The 20,514-nt window shown below is 37.8% G+C and overlaps 2 protein-coding genes across 3 annotated transcripts in view; one reads left to right on the forward strand and one right to left on the reverse strand.

The window, feature by feature from the left end:
- kin (Kin17 DNA and RNA binding protein) lies at nucleotides 1–8,823 on the forward strand. Of its 2 annotated transcripts, XM_017696918.2 has the most exons (11): nucleotides 1–224; nucleotides 1,073–1,167; nucleotides 1,624–1,667; nucleotides 1,901–2,023; nucleotides 3,074–3,258; nucleotides 3,352–3,449; nucleotides 6,006–6,123; nucleotides 6,239–6,355; nucleotides 7,656–7,755; nucleotides 8,126–8,226; nucleotides 8,389–8,823. In XM_017696918.2, the coding sequence occupies exons 1-11, from the start codon at nucleotides 111–113 to the stop codon at nucleotides 8,449–8,451; spliced, it is 1,158 nt and encodes a 385-aa protein (XP_017552407.2). In that variant the 5' UTR covers nucleotides 1–110; the 3' UTR covers nucleotides 8,452–8,823. The 2 variants fall into 2 exon arrangements, with proteins under 2 accessions (XP_017552407.2, XP_037396881.1); XM_037540984.1 differs by lacking the exon at nucleotides 1,073–1,167 and having other exon boundaries at nucleotides 105–224.
- The window catches only part of itih2 (inter-alpha-trypsin inhibitor heavy chain 2), a 24,595-nt gene continuing 12,770 nt past the window's right edge, over nucleotides 8,690–20,514 (reverse strand). The window contains exons 11-20 of the mRNA XM_017696916.2: nucleotides 19,573–19,754; nucleotides 18,435–18,620; nucleotides 17,639–17,778; nucleotides 16,618–16,796; nucleotides 15,979–16,101; nucleotides 14,808–14,921; nucleotides 14,498–14,696; nucleotides 12,160–12,332; nucleotides 10,776–10,887; nucleotides 8,690–9,069 (exon numbers count right to left, since the gene is read on the reverse strand). Coding sequence (XP_017552405.2) covers nucleotides 8,922–9,069; nucleotides 10,776–10,887; nucleotides 12,160–12,332; nucleotides 14,498–14,696; nucleotides 14,808–14,921; nucleotides 15,979–16,101; nucleotides 16,618–16,796; nucleotides 17,639–17,778; nucleotides 18,435–18,620; nucleotides 19,573–19,754 — 1,556 coding nt within the window. The 3' untranslated portion in view covers nucleotides 8,690–8,921. The remainder of the gene's footprint in view (nucleotides 9,070–10,775; nucleotides 10,888–12,159; nucleotides 12,333–14,497; nucleotides 14,697–14,807; nucleotides 14,922–15,978; nucleotides 16,102–16,617; nucleotides 16,797–17,638; nucleotides 17,779–18,434; nucleotides 18,621–19,572; nucleotides 19,755–20,514) is intronic.

Raw genomic sequence — 20,514 nt, forward strand, 5'->3', positions numbered from 1 at the left:
CAACGCGGCGAGGCAGGAACGCACAGCAGCCGAATACGAGCCGGAGAGACTGCTAAATAAGTTAGTTTACTTACTGGGTCGGCTGTTTGTGTCTCGAGTTCGTCCTCGAAATGGGGAAGGCTGATTTTCTAAGCCCAAAGGCGATCAGTAACAGGATTAAAGCGAAAGGTCTTCAGAAGCTGCGCTGGTACTGTCAGATGTGTCAGAAGCAGTGTCGAGATGAAGTGAGTTGTGTGTCTGTGCTGGGCGTCTTTCACGGGCATGTCCTAAAACCTGGTTATTATGAATGTGGCGCTACAATATTTAGGCTGTAGTCCTACATACTGTGTTCTGTTTGGTTGGCGTGTTAATGCTTTGTAAGAATGCGTCATGGTTAGTTTCAGAGACCTCGGCCACCTTTAGGTCTTCGGTCGCTGCTGCTGCTGTGTCGCCGTTTGTAGTGCTGGGTGATGTTGCGTGTATATTGATATACCGCGATATTGAAACGGTGTCATTGATTTTCAGTTTGCCGGTATTGTGTAATGTATCTAATAATGGAGTACTATTGCTTAAAACGACTTAATGTTGTGTATGTCATTTCCTAAGTGTTTGGAAAGAAGTTCAAAATATATAAAAACTATCTAAATCCGAAATTTCATGTATGTAAACGTGGTGTAGAAAAAGAACAAAGCGTAAATAAGTATAAGTGTTCTAACTTTTTCGTATAATCTCAAGAAAAGCGGACAAGAAAAAGCAGTCCAATCAAAGCAGGTTATGTCCGCTTTCTTTTTTCAATCCTCAACTGAGATGCAACACACAGGAAGCATGGATTAAGTTTATTAATGCAAACGTAAACATGATTTGATATTGTGATTGAATATTATCAAAATCACCCAGCACTACTTTGAAGTGTAGGCAGGAGTGTTTTCGTGTGTCAGTAATGCTAAAATGTTGAAATTTCACTGTCATTTTAGAAACAAGGCCAATTAAGAATTTAAGTCCAAGGAGTAGTAATTAATATTGCTTGCATTAATTGGATCAGTTCCATCGATTACACTGATTTATTGCTGCTACCTCTGTGTCTTTTTGTTAGAATGGGTTTAAATGCCACTGCATGTCCGAGTCCCACCAGAGACAGCTGCTGCTAGCTTCAGAGAATCCAAACCAGTTTATGAGCTACTTTTCAGAGTGAGACAGTCTTTTTCTGAATGTTATGTGCTACTGTATTTTCAGTATTCCCTCTGCTTTTAATAAGATTTAGGGTTATAAAATCCTAAATCTGCTCCATAAGCTCATTCTAATTTCACTACTGTTTATATTTGCACTGTTTATACCCACAGACCTTAATTTGTATGTGCCTTATGTCACTTTAGTGTTCATTTCAGGACCTTCTTATATTTATATAATTTTTTTATTATTCTATTTTCTACAATTAGTGTTTATTTTTATGATTAGTGTATTTTTAGTGTCTATTTAACTTCACACTTTTCCTCTTTTACGTCTATTTAATGTTATTGCTACACCATGGCGTCTGAGAGTAATGCACTCTGTTCAGTACTCTGTATGTCCTGTACATATTGTAGTATGGACAATAAAGCTGACTTGACTTATGACAGTTTTTTTTATTTCTTTATTTCTTTATAGGGAGTTTAAGAGTGACTTTTTGGAGCTGCTCAGAAGACGTTTCGGTTAGATTCTAACTCTTGAGTGCTCAACAAGGAATCATGACTAGAAGTCTGAATATCATCACTGTCATCATGATCTCATAACTCCACTTATGTTACTTTTATACACCATTTGGAAAATAGCTATCATTTCTGCTGTGTGAACATTTCATGATGAATGAAACAACAACAATAATTCTGATCTGCTTATATCTTGCTTTAATACAGTGTCCCTAATTCTCTCTGCATATTCGCAGGGACGAAGAGAGTTCACAACAACATTGTATATAATGAGTACATCAGTGATCGGGAACATGTTCACATGAACGCCACCCAGTGGGAGACTCTCACAGATTTTACTAAATGGCTGGGAAGAGAGGGTAAGCACAAATGTACACACGCTGCTATCCAAAGGTTTGGGGTCACTTGCTATAATAACATAGGTTTGAGTATTATAGGCCATTCACCAAAAGGTATTTTTAGATGATTTATTGAATGTTTTTCTTGACAGAAGAGCATATTATGAATATATTATGATAAATATTATTTTGTAATTGTGTATTTACATTCATTTTTTTCTCAAATTATCTACATTGAGCTTTAAAATATAAATTTACATTGAGATATTAATTGTGGACATGAACTTTATTATAACTTAAAGGGGAATCACAGATTTTTCCAGTGTTCTGCATGTAAATAAAGTCATTTAGAGCGGGCAATGTGAAATGGTTAATTGCAGAGAAACTTACTGACTCTTTATAATTTCTTTACAGTGGTGATGATATAAACCAGGGGTCACAATGTCTACAAAATAAATAATAGCCTGCACCACCCTACACTTGTCTTTTGAGTTTTTATATGTAATGTTATTGATAATAAAATAGTGCAAATGTTTTCTTTGGGTACTATTTTGCCTTATAACACCCTCCATGTACTTCTCTGCCTTGAATGGATTTTAAAAATACATTTAAGGCTAAAAACTTTCTCAAACGTGTTTTTCATAAAACAGTGTGGCAGACTTCTAGCAGCGTATTCATAACCATTTCATGTGACCACTTTTTGTGGGGAAATTTATGGAAGTATTCGAACACTTCAGATGTCTGGTTTCTATAAATGCTATTTAGCATTTCACATCCAACTGCTCTGAATGTTTTTTTTTAACAATATAATTATACAGAACCTTTTGAGCATTCTCCTGTAATTCTTAGTCATTTCAGAATCTTCTGTGGCTCTGTTCATCCCATTTATCTGTACCTAGACTGTGTTTTCATTTCTTAAAACATTGATTACAAACTTTTGAATGGTAGTGTATTACTCAGCTACTCTGTTTACTTAAAAATGATAAAATATAAGATACTCCCTTACCTTCAAATTATTAAAGTACCTGGGTAGGCTCTGCTCAAACATATCCGTCTTGTGTATGCGTGAAGGTTTTTGTAAAGTGGACGAGACGCCGAAGGGCTGGTACGTTCAGTACATTGACCGGGACCCGGAAACCATCCGCAGGCAGGAAGAGCTGGAAAAGAAGAAGAAGCAAGATCTGGACGATGAAGAGCGAAGTGCCAGGTTCATCGAAGAACAAGTGCGGCGAGGCAGAGAGGGCAAGGATCCAGAGGTGTGTGGGGGGATGTGTGTGAGAGAGATGCTTGCAGAGGTTCTCAGCTGCATTTTGTGTTCTAACCACTTTTCTCTCTGTCTTCATGTACAGGAAGAGCCAGTATTTACTGAACTGAAGAGAGAAAATGAGGAGGAGAAAGTGACCTTTAACTTGGCCCCTAGCACCTCTCGAGGGCCTTCTAAAGCAAGGTAGCACACAAAGTGTTACATACAACAATAACCCACGTCTCATAACCGAATGAAAAGTGCTAGGTGTTTACTTATTATTTGTACTGTGCTCTGTGAGTTATTTCCATGCACACCATGAAATATGAATGCTACTGTTTGTTGTTTTTGTCTTTTGCACTTTAGCACCAAATCTGGTATCAGTAACTCTCTCTGTCCACGTGTCCGTCCGTCCGTCTGTCTGTCCGTCTGTCCCCATCTGTCATTCGTCCGTCCGTCCGTCCGTCCGTCCGTCCACTAGGCATGTAACAAGGTTCCATTCAATATGTCTCATTTTTTGAAATCTAAAAAATACACTGCTCAAAAAAATAAAGGGAACACTTAAACAACACAATATAACTCCAAGTAAATCAAACTGTCCACTTAGGAAGCAACACTGATTGAAAATCAATTTCACAGCTGTTGTGTAAATGGAATAGACAACAGGTGGAAATTATTGGCAATTAGCAAGACACACTCAGTAAAGGAGTGGTTCTGCAGGTGGGGACCACAGACCACTTCTCAGTACCTTTCTGCTTTCTGGCTGATGTTTTGGTCACTTTTGAATGTTGGTGGTGCTTTCACACTCGTGGTAGAATGAGACGGACTCTACAACCCACACAAGTGGCTCAGGTAGTGCAGCTCATCCAGGATGGCACATCAGTGCGAGCTGTGGCAAGAAGGTTTGCTGTGTCTGTCAGCGTAGTATCCAGAGGCTGGAGGTGCTACCAGGAGACAGGCCAGTACACCAGGAGACGTGCAGAAGGCCGTAGGAGGGCAACAACCCAGCAGCAGGACCACTACCTCCGCCTTTGTGCAAGGAGGAACAGGAGGAGCACTGCCAGAGCCCTGCAAAATGACCTCCAGCAGGCCACAATTGTGCATGAGTCTGCACAAACGGTTAGAAACCGACTCCATGAGGATGGTATGAGGGCCCGACATCCACAGATGGGGTTGTGCTCACAGCCCAACACCGTGCAGGATGCTTGGCATTTGCCAGCGAACACCAGGATTGGCAAATTCGCCACTGGCACCCTGTGCTCTTCACAGATGAAAACAGGTTCACACTGAGCACATGTGACAGATGTCTGGAGACGCCGTGGAGAGCGATCTGCTGCCTGCAACATCCTTCAGCATGACCGGTTTGGCAGTGGATCAGTAATGGTGTGGGGTGGCATTTCTTTGGAGGGCCGCACAGCCCTCCATGTGCTCACCAGAGCACATTGGCAATTAGCAAGACACACTCAATAAAGGAGTGGTTCTGCAGGTGGGGACCACAGACCACTTCTCAGTACCTTTCTGCTTTCTGGCTGATGTTTTGGTCACTTTTGAATGTTGGTGGTGCTTTCACACTTGTGGTAGCATGAGACGGACTCTACAACCCTGACTGCCATTAGGTACCGAGATGAGATCTTCAGACCCCTTGTGAGACCATATGCTGGTGCAGTTGGCCCTGGGTTCCTCCTAATGCAGGACAATGCTAGACCTCATGTGGCTGGAGTGTGTCAGCAGTTCCTGCAAGATGAAGGCATTTAAGCTATGGACTGGCCCACCCGTTCCCCAGACCTGAATCTGATTGAGCACATCTGGGACATCATGTCTCGCTCCATCCACAAATGCCACGTTGCACCACAGACTGTCCAGGAGTTGGCAGATGCTTTAGTCCAGGTCTGGGAGGAGATCCCTCAGGAGACCATCCGCCACCTCATCAGGAGCATGACCAGGCATTGTAGGGAGGTCATACAGGCACGTGGAGGCCACACACAATACTGAGCCTCATTTTGACTTGTTTTAAGGACATTACATCAAAGTTGGATCAGTCTGTAGTGTGTTTTTCCACTTTAATTTTGTGTGTGACTCCAAATCCAGGCCTCCACTGGTTAATAAATTTGATTTCCATTGATGATTTTTGTGTGATTTTGTTGTCAGCACATTCAACTTTGTACAGAACAAAGTATTCAATGAGAATATTTCATTCATTCAGATCTAGGATGTGTTATTTGAGTGTTCCCTTTATTTTTTTTGAGCAGTGTATTTAAGACTTTAGAAGAGCACAGTCAAGTTTCACCTGATCCATTGAGAATGAGATGTAGTAATCTGTGATCTTCTGGCGATAGGGTCAACACCGAAATGGTTGCACCATTCATGAATTCCAGACTGATTCCTTGTCATTATACAAACACTTAACAAAAGTTGCACTTTGTAGTGTCCTGATCCATGAGCTATCCATGCAGTATCCATGCGTTGATGTTAGCAAATTCCTTAACCACAATCCAATGATATAATACAGTAAAATACACCTCACAAAACTACTAAAAGTTTTAAAATCTATGAACACAGAGGTTCAGTGATCCAGTTTGTACTTAAGTTTCAACAAATATAGTATGTATTCATGGGCATAAACATATTTAGAAATGAAACTGACAGGGTAAAAATCATTCAGACAACACAAATTCACTCAGAACGTCAGGGCACACAAACTTTTACAAATATGTACAAATAGTATTTTTTAATTATTATTATTTCCACTGTATTTCACAGTGCGTCTCTGACTCCAAGTGGGCTTAAAGTCGCCCCTTCTACCAAGAGGAAAGACCATTCCCACAGCGTCAACTCCAAAGACAAGAAAAAGAAGTCTGCACTGGATGAGATCATGGAGGTGTGTGTCTACCTCAGTAGCTGGTTGCCTGCTTGTACAGTGGAGCACTGTGGTTAATATTTGATGAATTTTTCCAACAGTTTCCCAGAGTTCCTGCTCTTTTTCCCATTTACAGATGGAAGCGCAGAAGAAGTCACTGAGGTCAGATAACTGGATACGGCCAGACATAGTGGTCAAAGTCATCACCAAAAGACTAGGCGAGAAATACCACAAAAAGAAAGCGGTCATTCGGGTCAGTCACCACAAAAAATAAGATTGTATTAGTACTACTATTCTTATCGATACTGCTTATTGTTTTGATGCTTTTTGCGACCTATATTATTTTATTAATTAATTTGTAGGTGTAAATATGTGATTTGAACTACGAAAAACTTTGTAGCAAAACATTTAGCTGAACATTTATATTTCATATTCAAGCCTGGTTGTTATAGGCTTATAATGGATTATTTACAGATAGTTATTAACCCAGCAAGGGCTAATAAGGTAACACATCCTCTAAAGAGAGAACATAAATATGGCATATGGTATTTTTCTGGAAATTGTAGTGCACAGTTAGTATTAATTTGCTGAGTGTAACACATCGAAAACACACATACACACATTTTCTCAGCTGCTTATCTTTCATAGGGGGAGCTGAAGCCTATTCCAGCAGGCTTTGGGCGGAAGGCAAGAAACACCCTGGATAAGATGTCCATTGCAGGGCAGACAGGCAGACATATTGGAAAACACTAAAACAAACTATAAAATGTGCCTTAGCTTTTGCTGAGGCCACATTTTGTTAGATTTTCCCCCCAATTTGTTAAATGTAGCAAATAGGCAATATGTGCGCATTGAAACGTTCAGAAGGGTGGACCCTGTAGAGGATGTGTTAACTCATTTTCACTTAGAATATCAACAAAACATAATTTGACCTGATGTGCCCAAATTTTGCCGTACAACTACAAGGCCAAACAGTTTATATTGAACCTTTTCAGTATTTTGGACTTTCAAGGCAATGAAAAGCATAGACACTACTGTGAGCAAAGTTCAAGATTAGCTAGCTCCACTCTTAGGTGGTCATTTTGGGGTAAACATGCATAGTATTGTGCAAATTCTTAGGCAGCTAAGCACAATATTTAAAACCATTTATCTGAGCAGTATATGTCAAAAACACTGTACATGATAAGAATACATACACATAAGCAGTATGCACTACAATACAAAATTCCTGATGTCTCCTCGAGGCTCACAGCCATCGCACTGATTTGTTAAATTCCAACACCAGCTCACCTGAACCTTTAACTCAACCTTTAACTTAATATATTTATTAGCCAAACCAGAAGTTGATTGATGACTACAAATAATATTGGGCTGTCTTATGGACAGGTTTGGAAATCAAACACAATGGCATACATATTGTATTTATATTTGTATTTGTTGTATAATAATGTTTTTCTGACTGTCCGGATAAATACCTTTTTTAAATGTAATTTCCTCTGACGTGTAAAACTTTTGCGCAGTGCTGTATTTGTGATACGTGTGTGTATTTACAGGAGGTGCAGGATAAGTACACAGCTATGGTAAAGATGATCGACTCGGACGACAAACTCAAACTGGACCAAAGCCATCTTGAGACAGTCATCCCAGCACCTGGTAAATGCATCACAACGGCTGTGTGTGCTTCTAGCCATTATTCTGTAAAGACAGTGTAAACATGTCATCTCATATTGATTTGATTATGGTTCTTTAGTAATGATTCAGTGTATTATCTCAGATTTTACTCTGATTTGATTTGATACGGGTTATCTTTGAACATACCCTGAATGCACAAGTGTGAATGGGGGGGATTGTATACAAAGTAGTGGAATACAGATGCTAAAAATAAAACATCAAAATTTTATGTTTGAAAGTAGCCCAAAATTTTATTTTGACCAAAAATGAGCAGATACTGAATATTATTATAATTGAATATAATCTTTTCAATGCATGAGCCCATATTTCTCTTTCTCACTTTCTCTCTCAGGTAAGCGAGTGGTGATTGTGAATGGACAGTACCGGGATGCAGAGGCCATTCTGGAGGGCATTAATGAGAAAAATTTCTCTGCCACTCTCATAATAGACTCGGTAAGCTTTATTAGAGGTGTTAATATCCCTTTACTGAAAAGCTGTTAAGCCATGTTTCTAAATACGAATCAAAATATCGTTTATTTTAACATGCATATGTATTAATCTTGATTTAAGTCTGCATTACCATGAATATATAGTGTGTATCTTTGTATGCAACAGGGTCATATGAAAGGGAAGAGAGTGGAGGGCATTGCGTATGAAGACTTTTCCAAGCAGGCTTGAGGTGTTTTTTTGTACTGTACAGCGGTATTCATCCACCCTGGGAGGCCTCTACTGTGTCAGAGTGTTCTTCAGGATCTTTTTTCTTCAGGTTCTTTCATTTTTATTTCATTTTATTTGGCAATGTCATCAGCAATGTCTTCAGCTGAAATAGTCTGCAATTAAAGTGTACTGTAATGTAAACACATGTACCCGAATGGATTCACAGTGACATTATAAAGAAAGTAGAATGTCTATACTGTTTGAGCAGTGTACACTTTTAATTAGATTCAATTAATTTTACTGGTAATTGGTATATAAAGCACCACCCATTCTTGTTGGCATCCAGTCTTGTTTCCATACATTTTTTTAAATAAAATCTTTTGTATAGATTAACAGCTTCTTCTCCTGTTTAGAATATCAGAATTCTAGCAACCCCCTTCTCTTTTGTTCCAACAAACATACAACAAACACAGACACACACATACACACGCTCAGAGAGAGGGGAGGAAGCTGTTGAGGTCAGGGACGATGTAGTTGCTGTAGTGGCCGTCTATGAAGCCTTTGCCACTGTTATGGACAAACCAGCAATAAACATCTGAGCCGTGCTTCTTATCGTTACGGTAGTCTTTCTGCCAGCCCCTGTGTGACACACACACACATAGCAGAGGTTTACTTAGTAACATGGCTTCGGAGATATTTTCTGTATACATTAAAGTGGGAACATGGGGTTATTCAATGTGATCATGATTAAAGCTGGATTTAGTTTTGGAACTGTATATACGCCCATATTGTGTGTAAATACAGAGATGTATGTACAAAAACATTCAGACTGTGTGACAGTACAAATGCAAGATATTTAATGTTCAACTTTGTCAGCTTATTGTTTTTAGTAAACTTGTTCATTTTGGAATTGATGCACACAACACATTCTGAAAAAGTTCAGATGGAAAATTTAAGACTAGAAATATTCAGAAATGTGGAAAAACGTCTTAAAGAGGTAAGGCAACCATGCTTGGGTATAAAAGGAGCATCCAGGAAGCCCTAGTCCTTTATGAGCAAGGAAAGGTTGAGGCATACTTTCACAAAAATGCATCAGCAAATCCAGCAGTTTAACAGCAATGGGATGGATGGATGGGCCTTTGTTACCAATATCTTCCTTAGTTTTTTGTTACATTTGTTCTCAACAAAAGTCCTAAAATGTCTACATTCAGAATTTTCACACCTTTGTGTTTTTGAGTGTATATAGATTCTGTTCTTACCTAAGAACAAGTCCCAAATAAGATAATATTGGTGAATGTCAGAATCTTTGTGAAAACTGACTAAATTTTAGGTATACGTGGCACAGCATTAAAAAAAACAGTGATGTTTTGTGATGGAAATCACTACTTCTACTAACATCATAACAATGTCCAGGAACACCTGCAAGTATGTACTGGAGTCATGTACTGTGTGCTGACAAGTCAACTTTTCAAATTGCTTGTGGAATTAAAGGGTCAAAAAAAGGACCATCCAGACTGTTACCAGTGTAAAGTTCAAAAGTCAGCATCTATCATGGGATGGGGAAAGATATTGCATATATTTTTCTGGGACAACCATGCATATCTCAACTTGGCAGTGGCAAGCCACATTCTGTATGTGTTACAACAGCATGGCTGTGTAATCAGAATGTGTGTGCAAGACTAGCCAACATACAGTCAAGTACTGCTGAAGATAAGAGCTTAAAGGCGCACAGCTCTAGTCCTAAAGGGTCACCGTCCACCACAGTTGGAAAGTTTCCCCACCCAACCACACCCATTTTGGTAATTAACAGATGAGTGCAATTATGTGTGTTTAAGCAGGTAAATCACCAAACATATATACGTTTTACATCATGCAACTCAACTGAAATTTAGTTTCATGTAAGTTTCAAGAGTTGTCTCAGAACTATGATAAAACAATGTCTGCGCCAACAGGCAGTGTATTCATAATCATTTCATGCAATCATTTTCTGCGGAATGTAGCTCTTAAGAGGTCAGATGTCTGGTATCTACTATATTACAGAAAATGATTTGACAATGCAAACGGCATTGTGTATTCTTTCTCTCTTTATACCAGTCATCTGAGATGTAAATGGTAACTAAGTCTCTTTTATACACAGAAACTAGTTAGGTTTTTAAACTTAAGTTGTAAGATTAAGTTTTTAATTAAGTGACCCTTATTAGTCCCACAACGGGGAAATTTCACCGCATTTAACCCATCCGTGAAGTTTCGTGTAAGTTTCAAGCAACAAAGTTTACATGAACGTTTCACACTATAGTGCCAGCATAAGAGTTCAGGGGGCTACTAGTGTGGATTGTGTGGGGTACCTGGTTACTGTGAGCTTATTGCCCTTCACTTCCATGGTGGCCTGTTTCTTCTCTGGCTCCGTTCCTTCATGCATGTCAAACACCTTCACCTCAGGCTCATTTACAAACTGCCCTGTTTTACAACAACACACAAACACATTAAAGGTAACAGATAATATTTTGTATTTTTCCTGCTTCAAATCACCAATTATTACGTAATTACCTAATTATCAAGACTCTCACACTCACACACACACACACACACACACACACACACACACACACACACACACACAATGTGCACTCTGTGGGGTCCCAGGATCCCTGGATGGTTGTTTGTGTTTGATTGTGTTAAATAATAAGAGTGAATAATTATATAACCTGACTGCATGGATGAATCTACCACAACAAACAAACAAACAAGCTTGCATTTAAAATGATCTCTGTGTTCCCTTCCAGTATGATTGGGGTACAATCAATTAAAGGGACACTCTGGCCCAAATGAAAAATATGACCATTGCTACATCTGTTAAAAACATGCCCAAGTGCATGCTGCAGTGGTCCCACAATAGTCTCAATGAGATTTTCTGGTTTGCATTGTAGGAAAACCTATACCTGGTGAAGTATGTTGAAAGTGGGAGAAACTACAATTGCTTTGTGGTGAGTTGGGGGGGGCGTTCTGTTTAAAACCTTTTTGATTGAAGAAAGCATGGAAAGGATATAGTATCATGAATTCTATAAGAAAATAAGACAGAGGGATGCAAAGCTGCCCTACAGAATACTACATAACATGATAAATAACATTAAATGCTAGTTTTAGATACACAGTGCAGTTTGAGCATGTGCACTTGAGTTGGCACCACACTCCACATGTATGTGCAGAAGCCTCTGATGAGTGGATTAAATCCACATGAGAGTCGTCTGAATACAAGCTTCACTGGAAGAGATAAGACCGACAATAGCTAATGTGATCCTCTTGTACAAAGGCCTCAAAATGGTCAATGTAAAATAAAATTGCTTAAATTTGAATAGTGACCTAAACGTAGTGCAAAATTTTGAATATTTCTTCTTTGTTTTACTTGTCATAACTTTAGTTTAACTTTTCAAAATGTTAATGCTTTTGGTTGTTTATTTCCAAATTTAAGTGAAAGAAAAAAAAAGTTTAAATGACCAGATTTTCAAAGTGGTCTCAGACTTTTTGACTTCACTTTAAGTGTTTTAGTACGTCAGTTCTATACACTGACCATACCTGATTGAAATGTATGCATCATTTCCATATACATAGAGCACATTAGACCGACATAATTAGTGGTGAAAGTCAACTGAAAGACAAATTTGTGAAAAAGGACATGCTTTGTTTATGGGCCTGCTTGAATAAAAAGTTTTTTCAAAACCTCAGACACACCAATGAGGCCGTGGACCTGAGAGGAGTACTGGTTATCGTTGGGTGTGTAGAAGCCCAGGAAGTCCACATTAAACGGATGCTTTTTCCACACACGATGCAAAAGCACCATCGCTGAGATCTTGTCATCAATCGTCACTGTGATCTTATGCTCCTTTTCTATGGCCACCTTCACCCTGACAACGAGAGTAATTAATTAGTGAAGTTTTTAACCCTCCTATTATCTTTTGGGTCAATTTGACCCCATTCAGTATTTAACAGCCCTAATTAAATGACTTCATTTTTTGCATCATCTTTAATGACTTTTCCCAATTTAATGGGGGCAACTGGGTGAGAATAAAATTAACATGAAGTGTTTTCAATGTACTGTACATATTTTGTATGCATTAAAGTTATTTGGGGTCAGTTTGACCCCAGGCTGTTTTGCTGTATAAAACATTCACTCAACATCAACATTTTACACACACATTTCTTTTGGTTGTTTTGGATGATATATAGTTATAAATGCTTTCAAGTCTTTGTAATGTGGTAACAATGCTCTGTAAGCACACTTATAAACTCTGATAATGCCTCATAAAGCTGTAATATGTACTGTAATTCATTCTTTTACACAGCTGTTACTATCTATTTTATCCAATTTTTTTCTTTTAAACAGATAATGACTGTACATCATTATAAAGCATGTGTACTATGTCGGTAACAATTACAAAAACATCATGAACATTTAAAATATCACTGAGTGCTTCAAATGAAATCATTTATTTTTTTATTCACATTTTATTGTTAAATGTTGTACTGTTTGTGTCTGTCAGTGTGGGCTCTATAAAATATTGTATGTATTTTATTACTGCATTAAGAGCTGCTTTCTGCTCTGCAAGATTAATTAGATGCCACCTAATGCGTTCAGGTTGTATTTGGACACTGCAGGACCAACCTATACTGAACAAAACAGTTGTGCTTACTCTATCTTTTTTTAGGATTTTGAGAAACTAAGAAATGAAACGTTTTAGATTGCAATAATGTTTCTGTGCTTCTGTAATTATTTTGGAAATATTTCCAGCTTACATTACAAAAATAAAGTTCATAGAACAGCACAGTCACAATAATTTATTTCTTAATAATTTTGTATAAGTAATACTTATTAATAATTTATTTCTAACATAGAATATCACAAAATATTAACCACTTTACTACTTAAAGCATTCAGTGATGGCATTCTAAATGTCTTAACATAACATCACAAAATAAGATTTCTTTAGCTGCTATTTGCACACCTTACATTGACCTCGTCACCATTATCAGATGTTAAAATATGTTTCAAGCCAAAGTCTTGTCTCAGAACTATGATGATGTCTTTGCAATCAGGCAGTATATTTGTAATCATTTCACGCAGTCTTTTTCTGTGGAATGTAGCCCTTAAGAGGTCAGACGTCTGGTATCAGTCACCACCACATCAAGTTTGATTTGGTAACTTTCTCTAGAATGGAGCATTTCAGTACAGCTTCCACTGTACTATATTACGGAAATCGATTTGACGATGCAATGTATTCTTTCTCTGTTTACAACAGTTATCTGAGATTTAAATGGTAACTAAATCTCTTTCATACACAGTAAGGCTTTTATACACAGTTAGGTTTTTAAACTTAAATTGTAATATTAAGTTAAGTTTATAATTAAGCGGCGCTTATTAGTCCCATAAAGGGGAAATTTCACTTCATCTAACCCATCTGTGAACACCACATAAACACTAGTGAACACACACTAGGGGGCACTGAGCACATTTGCCCAGAGCAGTGGGCAGCCCTATTCACGGTGCACAGGGAGCAGTTGGGGGTTTGGTGCCTTGCTCAAGAACATTTCAGTCATGTACTGTCGGCTCTGGGATACCAGCAACCTTCCAGTCACAGGGTTGGCTCTCTAACCTCCAGCCCATGACTGCCCCAAACAGTAAACAGTATTTAGTATTCAATCTTAAGACATTTTACTTGGTATATACTTTTATTCTAAATGATTCTAAAACTACTATAGATTATTCAATATCTACTATGGAATATTCGGTATCTACCAGGAATTATTTAGTAACTACAAAGCATTATGCAGTGTCCAGTGTAAATTGTTCAGTAACTGCTACCAATTATTCAGTAAGTTCTATGAATCATTAACTATCCACTATGATTTTTTCAGTAACCTTATGAATTATTCAGTATGTACTATGAATAATTCAGTAACTGCTTCAAAGTAGATAAGAGAGCGAAGAATTTAAAAGTTTGAGTGTTTAAGCAGTAAAATTCCCATATAAAATCAAAATGTCTCTTCTGTAGCATCACTAGCTTTGCAGTACCTGTTAAGATTAAGCTTGGCCGTGGCTGCCCAGGAGAAAGAGTGATTGTTTTTGCCCTCCATCAGATCAATACTGCTGGGCCTCACCACCACCTTCACCCCTGCATCTTCAGAGTATATGGAGATGGTGCCAAAGTATGTGTTCAGCTTATTGTTCTTCATCTTCTTGCCACCAACTAATTGGCCATTGATAACAATTCCTGTTTGAACACAAGTAGACAGAAGAATACATGGTTATCAAGTCATGAAAACATTTTTAAAAAGTAGCTTCTGCATTTTATTCCGACTATTTGAGAAAATTTTACTGGTACCTGTTCCAGGGTCCGACACTAGGTTCAGGATGTGTCCCGGCTTGGAGTCAATGTTAAAACACACATCCATGTTGTTCTTAGGCAGGTGCACTATGAAGTGAGGGTCATTCTCCACTGCAATAGAGAAAGATAAGCAGCTTTACCAGTACTATATTATACAGTATTGTAGTGCAAGACATTTTGTTTTATTTGCTCAGTTTAACATATTGACATATAAGTGAGTTCTTATTAGGACATGGAAAATTATTAAAACATGTTGTTTGACCAGAGGTACCTAAACATTTGCATATAATTTCACAGTAAATCTTTTCAATAATTTTTTATACTTGCATTAATGTTGTGGAATTTGAAACAATGTCTTTACTTTCTGGGATAGTTCTTTTAAAAGGAACTTGTAAATGACACAGTAAACTGTTAAGAATGGAGATCAGCTTCCAAAATTCAGCTTCCAAAGATAATAACATACTCTAACTTCTGTAAAAATCTATGGCAGTATCAAAATAGGGATGGACATGGATAATTAAATACACAGATATTTCAAATATGAAACATTCAGAAATATTCAAATTCCCAGCCAAACATGAATAGAAAGTCAAAATAATAACATTTCTCTGATGTATTTTGTCATAATAATGTCTTATTTTCTCAGAATACAACGCCCTCTACAAATACTGGCACCTCTGGTAAACCTGAACAAAACAGGCTGTAAAACAACATTCTTGTCCTTTTAATATTTCATTCAAAATCTGAACAAAAAAACTTTTATTTGAAGTACAATGATTGAAAGAAAAAAGCTAAATCTTTTCATGAAATACTTTTTTTCATAAATATTGTTCTTAAATGTCTGTGTGTCATAATTGTTGGCACCCCTAAATTCTTATGACTGAAATTTATCTGAACTATATTCACATTAATATTTTATGTTTTAAAGATCATCCAAGTGGTTAGGAACATGTAAATGGTTAGCCATGACTTTATGACTCAATGTTTTCAAGTGGATGGAGTCTTGGATCATCAGGGTCAATGCCTTTTCGTTCTGATTTTCCTCCCCTGACTAGACCATCTGCCTGTGTGTGTGTGTTTTTTTGTGTACTTGTTTCATATGAGTGATGCATAGTAGTGGATACTAGTGCTATCAGGTAATCGCAGTGCCAGGGTGAAAAGACCATACCAACAGTGACGTGTGGTGCTTTTGCCTGGCTCGGTCCCTGAGTAGTAGTAGTGTAGTCAAACCAGGGGGGTTGGGATGGAGGTTTACTGCTGACAAAGTGCACATTTGTTCTAGCAGCTGGACCTACAGAGAAAGACAGTAATCAGCAGCCAGAACAGGACATCCTCTGATTTCATGTAATACAGCAGACCAAGCTGGCACACATTGTGGTCTACCAAGTTAAATGTAAATATATGACTGGCAGTTTCTGTGCCCTAATGTGTGTAAATGATCACAACATTAAAGGAATAATTTGGCAAGAAATTTAATTTATATGATTTATATGATATGAACTATTCCTTTAAATCAAATCATTGCAAACAGACAGGCCTTTTCAGTATACAACCAAAAGAGTGATTTCATTGGCCCTCTCAACAGTTATTAGAACTATATTATTCATGTGATAAAGGTATGAGTTGCTGATCACCACCCAAGCAAAAACAACTGGTAGTTCCAATTGAGTGATTAGTTTTCTGACTTCACAAGCAGACAAGACCCATCTAAACACACCATAAACCACCCAGTGTGTACTATAATAAGCAAAACAGCCACTGTGTGAGTGAGTAAGGTTAATAAAGCTATGTGTTAATCTAGCAGTACCTATTCCAGGGCAGCAGCCCTGTTTTGGGTCTTTGGGAGAATCTGCTAGAAGCCTCTCAGGACCGTCCTGACTCTCCACCAGCATGGCGGTCAGCGGTGTGACAAACTGATGCTCCACAGCCAAGGTCATGATCCGTTGTGTTATCTTACGCTTCTTTGCTGCAGTTGGGGCCAAAGAACTACAAAGAGCACAGCATTTTTGATAATTCTGATAATTTAAAGTGTTCCCACACATGTGAAAAGTTATCTCAGGAAAACTTATTTTAGCTTCAATTTCAGCTTGGAAAGAAGTGCAGTTTGTTGTGTTTTGAGGCGAGCTGATGCCTGGTAGGAATTCATGCTGTATTGAACTAAACCAGCTAGTATTCATATTTCTCTTTAAAGGCATTAGGTGATGCAGTTTTGTTGTTGTTTTGGCTTGAAAAAAATACAGAATCAAATACAAACATAAATGAAAACTCAAGTATTCTGATGATACAAATGATTTTTTTGGTTGGTTGGACAGCAATGATATTTGTATTATATTTGCATGACATGTAAAAATTGTGGCAATATTCCTGACAGTACTACACTGGGAATAAAGCCAAAGGCCACTAGTTATCGCCTTGTTGTGATATCAGCACCCAAACTTTCAGCTGTTTCAGCCACACATGGGCCACAGGAGTTGCAATGTGTTTTTTAAACAATTTTTTGAAAAAGAAATCCATCAAATCATTACTTAGGCAAAGTCTAATTCATACATAAGATAAAGCTGCGTGTAAAAGATAACTGTGAACTGTTCTGTTTTACGTAAACAAAAACCTAGCATGGCTTTTTCTTAATTAACTGAAAAGAAACAGTGAGAAAATTTAAGTAGAAGGCAAGGTGCCCGCAAATTTCTGGGCAGTGTACAATAGCTAACCAAGGACAAGTCAAGTAAGCTGAGTAAAAATGAAAATGGCAGATATTTTAGGCCTCCCAAATTCTACTGCAGTGTCTCAATCTGTTGACTGACTGGTCTAAGCATTCTTTAATGTCTTACCGCTCAGCAAGCAGCTGATTGATAGTTATGTAAGCCCACATCCGAGAAGCGAAGCCAGCAAAGGAGTGCTGCTGTTGGCTAAGCAGTGTGTCCAACTCTTGAAGGTCCGCCTCTGTAACAAGGGTCAGATCCATGGTGGCCTGGATAAGTAAAAATACAAAAACTTTACAAAACGGATAGTTCTGGTTCTGAAATCTGATTGGCTGAACCATTTTTAAAGTTACTCTTTAATGTAACAAGTTGTTAAAAAAGAGCTATTCGTGGAATAATCTTTGACCATTATTTTGCTTGGTACAAATAGCCCACTGTTATGTTTTAGGATGAAATGTTTATTGAGATATATTAGTAGTAGTAATAGAAGTAGTAGTAGTATCAAGTTGGTCCAAACTGTTGGTGATCATATTGACAATGTTAGTGGTAAATTTAGCAACATTTATCACATTGGCAAAGCATATATCATTAATAAAATATTAAATTTTACCTAAGAATATGTTTAAGAATACCCCTCCACTGTGGTAAAACGTTAATGCATTGCATTTTGTGGATTATTGCTTAAGTGAAGCATAGCAATCTCAGACCTTCAAATTTCAGACTTACTGCTAATTTACCATTCTTAACATTACATATAAAATCTCAAAAAACACAAAATAAAAGGATTATATTAGTGCTATAGATGTTACGACACCAATCAGAGTTGATATGTTTTTCAACAATGAACCATCAGACATCTAAACACTCGGAATGACTTTATTTAGTAATCTCAAACTTGCTTATATGGTGCATTGAAAATACCCACAGCAGATGCAGTGGTGAAGCTCTGTAGCATGTTGGACCCCACACTCTTCACTTTGCCGGCCACTACCAGCTCCGAGCCACTGAAGAACTTATCAAAATGATTCCGAGTGACATCACTCACAGAGTCCTCGGGGAACTGGATGGTGATCTTCCTCAGGAGAGGAGAAGACACGCGGCTGTAGAACAGCTACAGAGAGAGAGAGATGGATGGTGAATAAAGGCATGGAGTAACATAGTTTCCAGAACATGGAAAAATACACATATGGTCTCCTATCGCAGAGAAAATACCACTTCTATTAAACCAATGAGTTTGATGTGGTATATAAACACCATTTCCAAACATATTATTCACTCCCCATTCCATAAAGTCCATTTACAAAAAGCTTCAAAAACAGCTTGTTTTGAATGGACTGTTTTTGTGATGTCACTGAAAACGATCAATAATCTGATTTATATATCTCTTCCATATTCAGTCTATAAAAATTTAGCCCCTCCCATTCATGTTGAATTTACAAGGAGTATTTCAGCCCAGATGGCTTCTTTTTAAATGTGCCTCAGGGCAGGGCAACCAATCAAAACACAACTCATTTACATTCATCAGTTTTAAAGACTGTGAAAAACAGCCTGTTTAATTTCAAAGAGGTAAAGAGAAAAATGTATTATGACTGTTTATTGTAAGTGAAAAATGTAGAATATGGGCCTCAACTCTGTATTGCCTTTGAATTAAACATGCTGTTTCCTTTTTTTTTAAACATTAACGTACATTTCTGTTTCTATTGGTCCATTCATCATGAAGTCTTCACACAATGTAAATAGCAGCTTGCATTTTAAAATGATGTGAAAATTGGTTTTGATGTGAAAAAGGTTTTGCTCTAACAGTGATTGTACTGAGATCTTTATTCATATTTTTTCTTCTTCTTAAAGTAACATCGTATGTTGCAGTTCAGAGTTGTACCAAAATAACTCAAATCAAATTGTGGTGATTTCTGAGATTACAGGATACACTGAATTATTTCCCAATAATAACAAGTCATAAGCAAACTGAATTGTTGAGAAGTCAGATGTTTACACCTGTGCTCTATACTGTTACATTGCAGAACTTGATGTGAAAACTCTTTAAAAGGACTTTTGCTCTATACCTTCAACTGCTCTGAAGCATCATGATTGGCAAAAATCCTCTGTGCCAAGCCCCTGTTCTCCATGGCAATGCGTTCCAAAAAGTCAAAATCCACATCAAACCCGATGCCGAGAGAGAAGAGAGAGATTTCCTCACGCATCTCACGCTTCACATTCTTCTGAATGGCACTCAGCTTTATCTCTCCTACATCCCACAAAAAATGACAGAAAGTATGTGGATGGAAGATTATTGAGAAGGGAACAGAAATGTTTGGAAAATGAGCAGTGAGGACTATACACTCACTGGCCACTTTATTAGAAACTCAGACCTTATGCATCCACTCACTGGCCACTTTATTAGAAACTCAGACCTTATGCTTCCACTCACTGGCTACTTTATTAGAAACTCAGACCTTATGCTTCCATTCACTGGCTACTTTATTAGAAACTCAGACCTTATGCGTCCACTCACTGGCTACTTTATTAGAAACTCAGACCTTATGCTTCCATTCACTGGCTACTTTATTAGAAACTCAGACCTTATGCGTCCACTCACTGGCTACTTTATTAGAAACTCAGACCTTATGCTTCCACTCACTGGCTACTTTATTAGAAACTCAGACCTTATGCTTCCACTCACTGACTACTTTATTAGAAACTCAGACCTTATGCTTCCACTCACTGACTACTTTATTAGAAACTCAGACCTTATGCTTCCATTCACTGGCTACTTTATTAGAAACTCAGACCTTATGCGTCCACTCACTGGCTACTTTATTAGAAACTCAGACCTTATGCTTCCACTCACTGGCTACTTTATTAGAAACTCAGACCTTATGCTTCCATTCACTGGCTACTTTATTAGAAACTCAGACCTTATGCTTCCAATCACTGGCTACTTTATTAGAAACTCAGACCTTATGCGTCCACTCACTGGCTACTTTATTAGAAACTCAGACCTTATG

Source organism: Pygocentrus nattereri, chromosome 1, assembly GCF_015220715.1.
Source record: "Pygocentrus nattereri isolate fPygNat1 chromosome 1, fPygNat1.pri, whole genome shotgun sequence".
In the NCBI taxonomy this organism is placed as follows: domain Eukaryota; kingdom Metazoa; phylum Chordata; class Actinopteri; order Characiformes; family Serrasalmidae; genus Pygocentrus; species Pygocentrus nattereri.